This window comes from Carassius gibelio, chromosome A2 (assembly GCF_023724105.1).
Source record: "Carassius gibelio isolate Cgi1373 ecotype wild population from Czech Republic chromosome A2, carGib1.2-hapl.c, whole genome shotgun sequence".
Lineage (NCBI taxonomy): Eukaryota > Metazoa > Chordata > Actinopteri > Cypriniformes > Cyprinidae > Carassius > Carassius gibelio.
In genome coordinates, this window is record NC_068372.1 from 10,595,998 (window position 1) to 10,610,706 (window position 14,709).

The 14,709-nt window shown below is 42.2% G+C and overlaps 1 protein-coding gene across 2 annotated transcripts in view; it reads right to left on the reverse strand.

Annotated features, from left to right (window-relative positions):
- Positions 1–14,709, reverse strand: part of proca (protein C (inactivator of coagulation factors Va and VIIIa), a) — a 32,474-nt gene that overhangs the window by 7,860 nt on the left and 9,905 nt on the right. For both annotated transcript variants that reach the window (XM_052610472.1, XM_052610478.1), the window contains exons 4-6: positions 9,990–10,147; positions 9,885–9,909; positions 9,700–9,810 (exon numbers count right to left, since the gene is read on the reverse strand). In XM_052610472.1, coding sequence (XP_052466432.1) covers positions 9,700–9,810; positions 9,885–9,909; positions 9,990–10,147 — 294 coding nt within the window. The remainder of the gene's footprint in view (positions 1–9,699; positions 9,811–9,884; positions 9,910–9,989; positions 10,148–14,709) is intronic.

Here is a 14,709-nt window from a genome sequence, read left to right on the forward strand (position 1 = left end):
TTTTTCTAGTTTTTGTATTTTGTTTTGTTGCTTAGTTTATTTTCTTGCATTTAGTTTCTTTTGTGCATTTTCTCTTTTGATTAATTTATTCATTGTAATTTAAGGTCAAATACGCCTTGTCTTTTTTTTTTGTGCAGTTTTGTTAATTCTTATTTTGTGTTTAGGTTTTGTCAATTAGTTTAGTTTAAATCAACATGAGGGCAGTTCAGTGCCATGTTTAATTGTTCTTTTGTCACAGGATCTGGGTGCCAAAGGCAGGGAGGCCTGCTCTATTACCTTCTAGTGGTGTGTCATTCACTGTGTGCCGTGTCCATCTGTGGAGAGTGGAGTGTGTGTGTGTGTGTGTGTGTGTTTTGTGTGCACTGGTGAAAGGAATGATTTCTTTGTTATAGGCAGATAAAATCTCTGACGGCTTGACCCTGCTGGTAAGCCCCAGTTAGCTGGTCTTCCTGTGACCTTCGTAGAGCCAAACTCTTATGATGGGCTAAGCTTTAGCTGAGGCCTGATATGTTGATGATTGTTTTAAAGCGACTGATTGAATAAAGTAAATTGTTACCCATGTCTCTGAGCATCTTTTCTGGGTGGAATTCCCAGAGTGGTGTAGTTTGGCAAAATTATCCTTTAAATTCACCTGTGGGTTGCCACACTACTATAGTGTCAATTTATCTCACAAAGGCACATTTTCAATATACATATATTTCGGTCCTAGGTCATTGAGTGATTTATACACAAGTAAAATTACTTTAAAATCAATCCTTAATGTAACTGGAAGCAAGTGTAAGGACCTGAGGACTGGTGTGATATGCTCAGATTTTCTGGTTCTAGTCAGAATCCTGGCAGCAGCTTTCTGGATGAGCTGCAGCGGTCTAATTGTCTTTTTGGGAAGGCCGGTGAGGAGCCCATTACAATAGCCCACCCTGCTGGTGATAAAGGCATGAACAAGATTCTCCAAGTCTTGACTGGAAATAAAACATCAAATTCTTGCAATGTTTTTTAGATGATAGTATGCTGATTTATTTACTGCTTTGACATGACAAATGAAACTAAGGTCGGTCTCCAGAATCACACCAAGATTCCTGACTTGATTTTTAGTTATTTGACCCCTTGAATCAAGGTATGCATTCACCTTGAATACTTCATATTCAAGAGCATATACAGGCTAAACAAGAGCGGTGAAAGAATTGACCCTTGTGGGACTCCGCATGTCATGGACGTCCACTTAGACTTATGCTCTCCTAGACTCACATAATAGCCTCTCCCTTCTAAGTATGACCTGAACCAATTGAGTACCATCCCAGAAAGCCCGACCCAGTTTTCCAGTCTCTCTAGTAGTATATTATGATCGACAGTGTCAAACGCAGGACTGAGATCTAGCAATACCAGCACTGATATTTTGCCAGAGTCAGAATTTAAGCAATTATAATTTATTATCTTAATGAGAGCTCTCTCTGTGCTGTGATGCGGTCAGAAACCAGATTGAAAATTGTCCAGGTATGTATTAGAGTTTAAGTATTTGTTCAGCTGACTAAAAACTACCTTTACGGAAGATTAGATATTGGTCTATAATTGCTCAAAATAGTGTTTTCAAGATTGCTCTTTATTAGGAGGGGCTTAACAACTGCAGTTTTCAGGGAGTTTGGAAATGTCCCTGAAAGAAGTGAGGTGTTCACCACTTCTAAGAGATCTGCTTCTAAACAATTCAGCACACTTTTGAAAAAGAAATGTGGGAAGTGTGTCAAGATAGCAGGTTGACGATTTTAGGTGATGCACTATTTCTTCCAAAATTTAGCTATCAATTGCTTCAAAGGTAAACATAATATCTTTTTGATATTGTGGCCAAATCTGTCTGACCTCTGCATTGCTTGAGGATGTGACAATCGCCTTCCTGATATTGATGATCTTCTCAGAAAAGAAGGAAGCAAACTCATTGCATTTGCTGTTTGAGAGCATTTCAATGGGAATCTGACTTGGGGGGTTTGTCAGTCTCTCAACAGTGGCAAAAAGAGTACGAGTGTTGTTTCAGTTACTGTTTATAAGGTTTGTGAAGAAATTCTGTCTAGCTGTGGCTAGTTTCACATTAAAAGCTTGGAGGCTGTCTTTATAGATGCTATAGTGAATTTCAAGTTTCGTCTTACGCCACATCCACTTGGCTTGTCTGCATTGTCTTTTCATAGTCTGAACTGCTGTTGATCTTCTCCAAATTGATTTCTGTCTGTTTGTTTTCTTATTGACTATTATTGGAGCAATATCATCAATAATATTCTTAACTTTTAAGTTAAAGGAATCAAGGAGAATATCAGCAGAGTCTGCAGAAATGCTTGGTGTTAAAGGGTTAGTTCACCCAAATAGCAAAACTATGTCATTAATAACTTACCCTCATGTTGTTCCAAACCCGTAAGACCTCCGTTTATCTTTGGAACACAGTTTAAGATATTTTAGATTTAGTATGAGAGCTCTCAGTCCCTCCATTGAAGCTGTGTGAATGGTATTGTCACAGTGTCTGGTCTGTGTTTCCCTGTGTGTCCACTAGTGGTCTCACTTCCCCATAGTCACCCCACTGCAGGCATTACATTTCCAACAAGCCTTTGTCCCATTCATCACTGTTAATTGCACACCTGCTAATTGCACTCAGCTGTCTCCACTTTCATCGTTTGCACCACTCCATATAAACCAGCCTGTTTTATGGAGTCCTTGTTTTCCATCACCCGGCTTTCTCATGTTCCCTTGTGGTTTTCTTGTTTCTTGCTTTGGACTGATTTTATGGTTATGACCTCTTGCCTGTTTTTTGGATTTTGACCTTCGATTACCCCATTAAAATACTTCGATTGGATCTCTCGTTTTCTGTGTGAATTCGTTACAGGTATACTGTCCATGTCCAGAAAGGTAAGAAAAACATCATCAAAGTAGTCCATGTGACAGCAGAGGGTTAGTAAGAATTTGAAGCATCGAAAATACATTTTGGTCCAAAATAGCAAAAACTACGACTTTATTCAGCATTGTCTTCTCTTCCGTGTCTGTTGTGAGAGTTCAAAACAAAGCAGTTTGTGATATCTGGTTCGCGAACGAATCATTCGATGTAACCGGATCTTTTTGAACCAGTTCACCAAATCGAACTGAATCGTTTTAAATGGTTTGCGTCTCCAATACGCATTAACCCACAAATGACTTAAGCTGTTAACTTTCTTAATGTGGCTGACACTCCCTCTGAGTTCAAACAAACCAATATCCCGGAGTAATTCATGTACTCAAACAGTACACTGACTGAACTGCTGTGAAGAGAGAACTGAAGATGAACACCGAGCCGAGCCAGATAACGAACAACAGACTGACTAGTTCTCGAAATTGTGTTATGTAGTGTTTTATATCCCCTTTAATAGAGGGCTAGATAATCATAGTTAGTTAATTATTTTGCTGTACTGTATTGTCAAACCTTCAGAGTGGTCTGACTCGGGTTGCCACATCTTTTCTAACTGATCCGGCTTACAGTTTTCGTAAACCAGACTAATAAAACCACCTAATATCCCATAAACTTTCAATGAGGGCGTGAAAAAAATGATTAAATAAGGAGCACACACCGTGAACACACCAGAAGCAGTGGGCAGCTATTTGCTCCAGGACCCCGGGGAGCAATTGCACTGCTCATTCACATTCACTCTTCTTGTCTAATACAGGCTTCTGGTTGCTCAACTGTCTTAGGTCTTCTTTGTCACATCTTCCTCATTATGATATGCCAAATGTTTTCTATGGGTGGGCAATTTCAGTACCCAGATCTTTCATTTTTCTTCATGATGTTGTAATTTATGCAGTATGTGGTCTGGCATTGTTATGTTTGAAAATGCAAGGTTTTCCCTGAAAGAGACGAGGTCTGGATGGGAGCATATGTTGTTCTAGAACTTGGATATACCTTTCAGCATTGCCCATGCCACATGCACTCATGCAACCCCATACCATCAGAGATTTAGGCTTATGAACTGAGCGCTGATGACAGATGACATGGTGTCCCAGTTTTCCAAAAATAACTTAAAATTTTTATTTGTCTGACCACACAGAACAATTTTCCACTGCCACAGTCCACTTTAAATGAGCCTTGGCACAGAGAAAATGCCTGCGGTTCTGGATCATGTTTAGATATGGCTTATTTTTTGACCTATAGAGTTTTAGCTGGTAACAGGGAAAGGCACGGTGGATTGTGTTCACCGACAATGTTTTCTGGAAGTATTCCTGAGCCCATGTTGTGATTTCCATAACGGTAGCATTCCTGTATGTGATGCAGTGCCTTCTAAGGGCCTGAAGATCACAGGCATCCAGTATGGTTTTCCGGCCTTGACCCTTACGCACAGAGATTGTTCCAGATTTTTTAAATCTTTGGATGCTATTGTAGCGTATGGACCAGATCATGATAACACATTCATCCTAATATTCAGAAAGATTTTTAATCTACTGACTGACCTCATGTAAATCACAGCCTGTCTGAGCATCACCAGGAACACCTCTACATTCCTAGCTTGGACTCATAAGCTTCAAAGAGATCTTAATCAGCAGGTTTTAAAATACGTCTCTAGACCTTGCACTTAAAATAAAAAAATAAATAACTAAAAATAATTCCATTCACCTGTCTTGCGACCAAAACACTATCTGTGTGAACTAGAGTCTTCCCGGGACCATTGGATCCAAAAACCTATGGTCTGGGAAATTTTAAATAAAAATGCTTTTTCCAAATTTCCAAAATTAGACCCAAATTCTTTTAAACTACCCCAAATGCATAGGTTACTTTCACTTACGTCACATTCTTTCTTGTAACTCATCCCTCTCAGTGGCACAGCTGACTGAAAGGCTCATTATGCAACTCATTATTCGGGTCTTTGTCTTCTCAGGTGTAAATTACAATGCTATTCATGATAGTTGACGCCTACTCGCATATGACTTTTACCAACAAAAAGTGTCTTAGAAAATGTAAATCAATATATTGTTTTCTGTAAGTGAGTAAACAAGATGATTTTCACATCATTTAGAAAGAATAATTCTAGGCTACAAGCTCCAGTTCTCAAAAGTCCCTGGAACCAACGTTCTGTATGTGTTTCATTGCCTTATTCTGTCACGTAAAAGAAGACTGGATGCAAATGCAAGTTAATATCTCTTTAATTAGAGCTTCCGCTGATAAAGTCAGATGTTCAGGAAATGACAAGACAAATAAGCAGCAGGAGAGATGGCAACACAGGGACCTTGATGGGCGATGGTGTCCGTGGTGAGTGGAGTCCGTGAAGTAACTGTGGCTGAAGTGATGAACAAGGTAATCCAGAACGAATATCCACAGGAACAGACAGGCAACGGGAACAGCGACGAGAAATCCAGAGCAGGAACTACAACACGAGAGACACGAACAAACACCAGGACTCCATACAACGATCTGACAAACATGAGACGAAAGACAAGTCATTAATTTAGGTAAGATGTAATAAGCCGCAGCTGCCGCTGATCAGTAATCAGCCGCAACGCCCACACAGAACAATCAGGTGATACACCCCGCAACCTACACACAGACAACAAGATGACACCATATATCTGTGAACCGTGACAGTACCCCTCCTCCTAGGAACGCCTCTCGGTGTTCCCACCACCCCTTACCTGTCGATTGAAATCATTGATAAGGGAGTGATCCAGAATGTCCCGGGCAGGTACCCAACTTCTCTCCTCCGGACCGTAACCTTCCCAGTCCATCAAGTACTGGGATCCACGTCCCCTCCGCCTCGAGTCCAGAATACGGTTAACCGAATAAGTTGGTTCCCTGTATAAGGTGGAGGAACTTAAGTGGATTAAGCAGGCGGATTAAGTGGTGAATGAAAAGCTGGTTTAATTTTGGAAACATGAGAGGCGGGATAAATCCTCCTGCATGCTGGAGGCAATTTGAGGCAGACTGCCACCGGACTAAAGATTTTGGTGACAGTAAACGGGCCAATGAATTTAGGAGCAAGTTTATTATCAACGGAGCGGAATATTCTTGGTAGAAAGCCACACTTTTTGACCAACGACGTATACGGGTGGCTTTGACCGGTGGCGATCGGTGAGTCTCACGGGCTCTGTTCCAGGTGCGGCGGCACCTGGACAAAGGCGTGGGCAGAGGGGACCGCAACTTCGGATTCCAGACTGGGAAAAACAGGTGGCTGGTAACCTAAGCTAGATTCAAATGGGGAGAGGCCCGTAGAAGACACTGGTAACGAGTTATGTGCGTACTCAATCATAGAGAGTTGTTGGCTCCAGGAGGAAGGATTCTTGGACGCCAAACATCACAACATACGCTCTAAATCCTGGTTGGCTCTCTCGGTCTGACCATTGGTCTGGGGATGGAACCCAGAGGAAAGACTAACCGTTGCCCCCAGCAACTTACAAAACTCCTGCCAGAATTTGGACACAAACTGGGGCCCCCTGTCAGAAACCCTTACGGGAATCTGGACTTGGCCAATCCACCACAGCCTTAACCTTGTCAGGATCCATGCAAATTCCCTCACACAGACGATGTACCCTAGGAAGGAAACAGATTGTGCATGAAATTCACATTTCTCTGCCTTGACAAAAAGACCATTATCTAACAGCTGCTGAAGCACTCGTCTGACGTGTCGAACATGTTCCTGGAGAGACAAAGAAAATATCAATATGTCATCCAGGTAGACATATATGAACTGATCAACCATGTCTCTCAACACATCATTGACGAGTGCCTGGAAGACCGCAGGCGAGTTGGAAAGCCCGAAGGGCATAACCAAGTATTCAAAGTGCCCTCTGGGGGTGTTAAAAGAGGTCTTCCACTCATCTCCCTCCCTGATGCGGACCAAATGATAAGCATTACGCAAGTCCAATTTAGTGAAGACGGATGCTCCTTGCAACCTCTCGAAGGCCGAAGACATCAACGGTAAAGGGTAAGTATTCTTAACCGTGATGTTGTTCAGCCCCCGGTAATCAATACAAGGTCACAAGGAACTGTCCTTCTTCCCCACAAAAAAGAACCCAGCCCCCGCTGGAGAAGAGGAAGTGCACTGCAGGTGACGTCGTTGGTGGCCCATCTCAGTCTTACCGGAAGGAGGGTAGATGGTGAGGACTTCTCGGCAGAGATCCCGCCCGATAGTAGCCTCGAGTTTACTATCGGGCCTGGTCTTTTACCGGGCAGTTTCTAACGAGATGACCAGATGTTCCACAGTAGAGGCAAAGGCCAAGGGACCTCCGCTGCTCCCTCTCCTCCCGGGAAAGCAGTGCTCTCCCCACCTGCATGGGCTCAGAATCGGGTGCTTGGCTGACCGCATCCACCGGACTGGCTTGTAGACTGCTGCATCGTTCTCCAGACTCCTCCATAGCCTCCACTCGTCGAAGGCGTAAATCAACACGTAATGCCAGCTCTACCAGGCCATTAAGAGTCTCAGGTAAGTCCAGGGTGTAGATTTCACGGTGGACGCGATCAGCCAGCCCATGCAGGAAAACGTCCCACTGCGCCTCCTCGTTCCACCGACACTCCGCCGCGAGGGTGCGGAACTCGATGGCATAATCAGCGACCGTGCGGTTGCCTTGTTTGAGTGCGGTGAGTTTCCTGGCGGCCTCCTTGCCTGCCACCGCACGGTCGAACACCCTCCTCATCTCGGCGGCAAGTGCCATGAACGAGGAGCAGCAAGGATCACGGTTCTCCCAAACTGCTGATCCCCACAGCGCCGCCCTCCCCGTGAGTAGCGTGAGCACGAATGCCACTTTGGACTCTTCCCTCTCGAACGTACGGGGCTGTAAAGTGAAGTGAAGAGAACAATTGTTGAGGAATGCTCTACAAAAGTATATACGTCCGTGGTACGGGGAGGCGGGGCTCCGAGATGTCCCGTTGTCCTGAAGGCGGTGTGGGAAACGGTCGGCAGGGCTGGCGCAGTGGGAGCGCGAAGTTGTTGCATCTGTTGGGAGAGCTCGAACACCTGTGTTACCAGCGCCTGGACAGCGCGTCCGGTGGAAGAGATGCTCTCCTGCTGCTGATCCATTCGAGTTATGCTGTGGCTGATGAACTTGGTGAAAGCCGCTGAACTCGCTGCATCCATGATGATGGTCAGATCGGAAAAGAAGACTGGATGCAAATGCAATATCTCTTTATGTTAATATCTCTTTAATTAGAGCTTCCGCTGATAAAGTCAGATGTTCAGCAAATGACAAGACAAACAAGCAGCAGGAGAGATGGCAACACCGGGACCTTGATGGGTGATGGTGTCCGTGGTGAGTGGATTCCGTGAAGTAACCGTGGTTGAAGTGATGAACGAGGTAATCCAGAACGAATATCCACAGGAACAGACAGGCAATGGGAAACAGCGACGAGAAATCCAGAGCAGGAACTACAACATGAGAGACACGAACAAACACCAGGACTCCATACAACAATCTGACAAACATGAGACGAAAGACAAGGCGTTAATATAGGCAAGATGTAATAAGCCGCAGCTGCCGCTGATCAGTAATCAAGCGCTGTTTCTGGGTCCCAGCCTCATCTCGCTTCACTTGAGAATACGACCTCAGTAGCCGTTTATGAGCACTGTTTATTAATTTAAAAAATTTAAGTTAAACGCTTTCAAACTTACGATATACACTACAGTCTCCGTGCTCACAGCATCCCAAACACAAATAATTTTTATATATTTTTACATATTTATATTTTCATTGTCTGCCTATCTGGGACTTCAGTATGAAGTTAAAGGTTAAGATTATAACTTTTTCGCTAGTATTCTATCACATTGTGAGTTTATATTAGCACCTTTTGTTGTTTTCTCGTGGTAACTGATAGAGTGTTTGGACACAGAAGCGTTACTATATGACGTCAGACTTAACAAGTGAATATTTCCAAATTCTAGTTCATATCGAGATTTTATTAAATTTACATTACAGCCCAACTTTTGATTTTTTTTTCATCAAAATATGGCCGAATTCTGTGACGTTCTGCAAGTTTCATTTGTGACTGAATTCCTCGATTCAATCCATGTCACTTTGCAAGCACAGACAAGGTGAATTTATGAATCAAAGTGTGAATGTTCTGAAACAAAATTTAGTTGTTACGTACCCTCACGCTTTTTAAAAGTGTATCACGTAGTAGACTACACCACTGTAAAGTCTGTGAAAATAAGGTTCTTCAACCTGATATTTATAATCTCAAAGACAACATTACAACTATGTTACACTGTGCTTTCATTATAGTTTCATTTCTTGATAGATAGATAATCCATTTTTAACTGTCCTCCTGTGTCTCTTCGCGACTCCTGGTTCCCTCGCTTTGCACGCACTCATTAAGTTTATTCCGTTTAAATCAGTCTCTTGCCGCTCTGGCTGCATTCACTGTCAGACATTGGAGAATCATGCTCATAAATTTTCAAATTGGCCATAACTTTTAAGTCGTTGCTGCCAACTGGGGTGGCAGCAGGTGTGGCAAGGCTTTCTTTTAGGGCGGCAATCTAATAGTAAATTGTGGAAAATCTACAACTGCCCACTTCCTGAAAATGGCTATATCAAAGTGCACCATGGGCCCCCCAACCAGTGTCTAACCAGATCCACCTTCTCCACCCCATGATCTCTGTCAAGCTCTGATGGCCACAGATTCCAAGGTTTAGCAATGTGTGAACACGTCAAGGGCCCCTGGATAGTTTAAAACATTTGAACATGTAAAGTGTATAAAATAAAAAAATACAGGCTCACGGAGGTCACAGCGTTTCCCTTCAAATCCAGTTTTGCAGGTGCAGGAGTAATCTTGTAACAGGTCCACACACTTCCCATGAATACATGGATTCAAGTCGCACTGGTTTCCATCTAAGGGTGCAGAACAACTAATGAGTACCAGCAGTTATGATGCAATGAATAATTCCAAGACAGACATCACTAACCTTTATATGCTGTCCAGAATTCCAACTGCAAGATGAAAAGATCAGTTAGTGGATCATTATTTAGGAGAAAAAATATTAATAAACTAAGGAGCTGAGATGACCAACCGTGGCGTCCCTTGTTTTAAAGATTTCCCTTGCTTCTTCAAAATCACACAGTTCCTCCCTACACTCCCGCTCCAATGATGGAGGCTTTATTTCCTCCATGAAATTGTTGGCTCTTCTTGAACGAAGGAGCATGTGTGCTTTTGGGCTGCTAGAAAATGCTGACCAAAATATACAGAGGGTTGATAAGGCAGAGCAACACACAGTTGGTTTCCAAATTGGCTTTAAGCCTATTGCTTACTACAAAAACTTAAGGGATAATACATCGAGAAAGAATTGTGTCTTCTGACAGCTTTATTTATTTGCAAAAGTTGCATGCATAATATTAGGAATTAATGTTACAAACATGAATATGCAATTTGCAGAGCATCCTTTTACTACTGCAATCCACTTCTGGAGTCTGGTTTTTAACATTTTAAATCTTTAAAATGCTGGCGTCCCAGTTATAATTCTGTTCTTTCTTTCTTTTTTTTCTTTTCTTTCATTGTAATAATCATAATTAAATACATATAATCAGTACAAGGCAAGGCATTACTATAGGTCAGGCCATGTTAGTGACAGCTCCCTTGGAAATGGAATTGATTATATTCCATGCAACATAAGACCCCACTTTCAATAGATTGAAATGCCTTTCGCAGTGTAAGATGTTTTGGATTTCTACTCTCAACAGCACAGAGTCACCTGGATTTAATGAAGACATTGATTTTTTTTTTCAAATCCTGTAGTAATTATCATCAACAGTATTGTGTTGTATTGTATTGTATAGTATGTATTGATTAACTTTTTTGTTTAATTTGAAAAATATGTTTTTCCATATATTTAATTTTGTCTTTATTTTCTCCTTTTGTATTTATCTATGTATTTATTTACTTTTCTAGTATAATTAACTAATTTGTTATTATTATTATTATTTGTATTGTGTTGGAAGTTACTACAATGTTCGATTTGTAATGCTGTGTTCACACCAAACGCGAATAGAGCGTCTGGCGCGAATGATTTCAATGTTAAGTCAATGCAAAGGCGCGTTTATGCGCGTCTGGAGTAGAGGTCTTCACAGTGCACCCGAGACCCGTCGACCCCGGACCCGACCCGGGACCCGTACGGGTTCGGGGCTATATTTTAAATCATCAGCCGGGTCCGGGGCGGGTCCGAATCTATTACCTCGGGTCCCGGGTCTGTTTAACATTATGTGTAATACCCGTGCGATCGGAGTCATCGGACTCGGATAACATCCGGCCGTGATCAAAGACTGCTTGTGTTTTTTTTAACTTGCAACTTGTAAAATTAGGAAAAGAAAAGAGTGAGCCAAAAAAAGTGACTCAAGAGTTAATACAAGTGCACATATGGTAATGCTTGCAGACTTGACACACTCATGTTTAATATATTTCAAATCAGCAACACAATCTGAGGTGAACTGTCACATGAATGTTTTCTACGACGCTCAAATTGCGTTAAAGCATTTTAGGTTGCATGTGCAGTTATGTTTCTATGGCAAGCAGTGAGGGACACTTCGACCACCAAACCGCATTTTACATTTTCTCCCGTTTTTATAATATTATAAATGAACCGTTTAATCTTAAAGTTTTAGTGGTTCAGATTCAGATTCGATGCAGAGCAGAGAGCACAGACAGAGATCAGATGATAGCAAATAAATAACGTCAGTGGCCATGGAATTGCACGAGCGATCGTTATTATAGTTCAAAAGGCAAACAGTGTAAGTTATTATGCGAATTAACTTGAGTCAGAATGTACATGTGCACAGTACCATTTGTCATCCGTCACCGTGACATCAAGTGGACTTTTGAAGCTGAAATAATGAGTGGATTCCGCTTGGACTTGGAATAACGAGAGGAATAACATGAATAACTTTCTTTTTGGAAGATTGTAATGCTTCACAGGCAGTCAGGTACAAGGAAGAGAGACCACGGCTCTTTAAATTAGGTAAGACAAAAAGCGGTATTCTTCGCAACAGGTTTATTGACTAGTAATAGCAATTTAAGGTGGAATATGTGAACGTCGGATCCAGCCGGGTCTGTGTCTTCCCGGCGGGTCCGGGTCCAGCTTTTGAAATAATAGACGGGTCCGGGTCGGTTCGGTATAGTACATTACGGGTCTCTGTCGGGTTCGGGCACGAATTTTTGGACCTGTGAAGACCTCTAGTCATGAGGTCTCGCGGCGCGAATGGGGCGTTAAGCGGGGCGCGGAAGACGCGTGCCATGGACCCTATACAATTTGTTACCCATATACAATTTGTTAGTGTGAGTGTATCTGGGTGACTGTGCACCCCATCCTTTGCGTGAGTGTGAGTGTGAGTGTGAGAGAGAAAGAGAGAGAGAGATAGAGAGAGAGAGTGTGTGTGTGTGAGGGAGAGGGAGAGGGAGAGGGAGGGATGGAGAGTGTGTGTGTTTGTGTATGTGTGTGTGTGTGTGTGTGTGAGAGAGGGAGAGGGTGTGTGGGAGAGGGAGGGAGAGAGAGAGATAGAGTGTGTGTGTGTGAGAGAGAGAGAGAGAATTTTTATTCTTAAATAAAACTAAAAAATAAAATAAAATGCTTCTTTAAAGTAATTTCCATTGTAAGTTTGAAATACACTATAACATTTCCCCACACTTGTTTGTAGTTCTTTCTTCGTGTAAGTGCAGATAGTCTAGGCAGAAATGCATATTATGTTCCTTATTGTCTTCTGTAAACATCATTGAAGGGATTATTTTCCTCATTTAGATTATATAGATATATATTAATTATTATTTGGTCTCGTACTCTATCGCATACGTTGTCAGTGTTGTGCACTTGCTTAGACCTTTGTTGTGATAAACAGTAAAGTGTTCAAGCACCAGCCAAGAGAGTGTAAAGAAATACCCTTTGTGAGAAGCAGTTAAATCAGCGGGAGTTAAAAGCAGATCGTAAGTGTATTTATTTCTTGTCTCATTAGTGTTTAGCGCAGTTGTCATTGCTAGGAAACACTTGTTTGTTTACTGTGTTGAAACGTGCTGCGTTTGGTATCGTACTCTATCGCATACGTTGTCAGTGTTGTGCGCTTGCTTAGACCTTTGTTGTGATAAACAGTAAAGTATGTTCAGCTGAATTCAATTTCCATTTTGTCTGGTTTAAAAAAAGATTAGTATACCGCGGCAGCGGTCGCGGCAGCCCTCCAGTTAAGGCCTCCTCGTGTGAAGACCGAAGAGTGTAAAGACCATCGACTCTACTGTGCAACTCCACCGGGCAGGGACACCGGCAGGGGATATAAGTATTTTTTTGATTACTCTTTTTCCTTTTCCTTGTTTCATTTCTGTTTCAGTTGTTTTTTGTTTATAACCAAATCTTACTATGTGTTTCCAGATCCCTACTATCATTACCACTCGTAAACCATGCAACACACAATGTAGACAGCGCCATCTTAACGACCTGCATACTTTGCCTATTTCTTTTCCTATTGGTCTCTGGAATTGCCAGTCTGCTGTAAACAAAACCGATTTCATTACTTCTATTATTAGTCATTCAAAGCTTAATCTCATGGCCCTAACAGAGACCTGGATCAAACCAGAGGACACTGCTACACCTGCAGCACTCTCCAAAAATTTTTCATTTTCCCACTCTCCCCGTTTGACTGGAAGAGGTGGAGGTACTGGTCTGCTCATCTCTAATGATTGGAAATTTAATCCTTTACCATCTTTGGGTATCAACAGATCCTTTGAATCTCATTCAGTTACTGTTACCTACCCTTTTAAAATAAATTTTTTAGTTGTCTATCGACCCCCAGGACCACTGGGTAACTTTTTGGATGAATTAGATGTGTTGCTCTCAACCTTTTCTGAGGATGGTACTCCCCTAGTTATGCTTGGAGATTTCAACATTCATCTAGATAAACCTCTGTTTGCTGATTTCCACACTCTGCTTGCCTCTTTTGATCTCAACCGAGTGTCAACTACTGCTACTCACAAATCAGGCAACCAACTGGACCTTATTTATACACGAAACTGCTCTACTGATCTTGTTATGGTTACTCCACTGCACACGTCGGATCACTTCCTCCTCACTCTTAACCTCAACATGATCCCTGACACATCACTTACCCCTCCACAAGTCATCTTTCAACGTAACCTACGCACACTTTCACCCTCCCGGCTATCTGCAATGGTTTCATCTTCACTTCCTTCCCCTAAACTGTTTGCATCTTTGGATGCTAACAGTGCTACTGATACTTTCTGCTCCACTCTTACATCTTGTTTAGACACTGTTTGCCCCTTATCTTCCAGGCCAGCCTGTAACACTCCTTCTGCCCCTTGGTTATCTGATGTTCTACACGAACACCGTTCTAAGCTTAGAGCTTCTGAAAGGGTGTGGCGCAAGTCCAAAAATACTACTGATCTTATTGTGTATCAGTCACTCCTATCTTTTTTCTCTGCTAATGTCTCCTCTGCTAAAAGGACATACTACCATAACAAAATTAACAATTCATCTAACTCTCGCATGCTTTTTAAAACATTTTCCTCACTTCTTTGTCCTCCTCCTCCTCCTGCTTCATCTCTAATAGCTGACGACTTTGCAACGTTTTTCATTAATAAAATTAAACACATTAGTGCACAATTTTCCACACCACAATTAGTCAAGCTAATATCACCAGCAAACGTACACTCATTTACATCCTTCTCTTCACTCTCTGAGGCAGAAGTGTCAAAACTCATCCTTTCTAATCACCCTACAACTTGCCCGCTTGATCCAATTC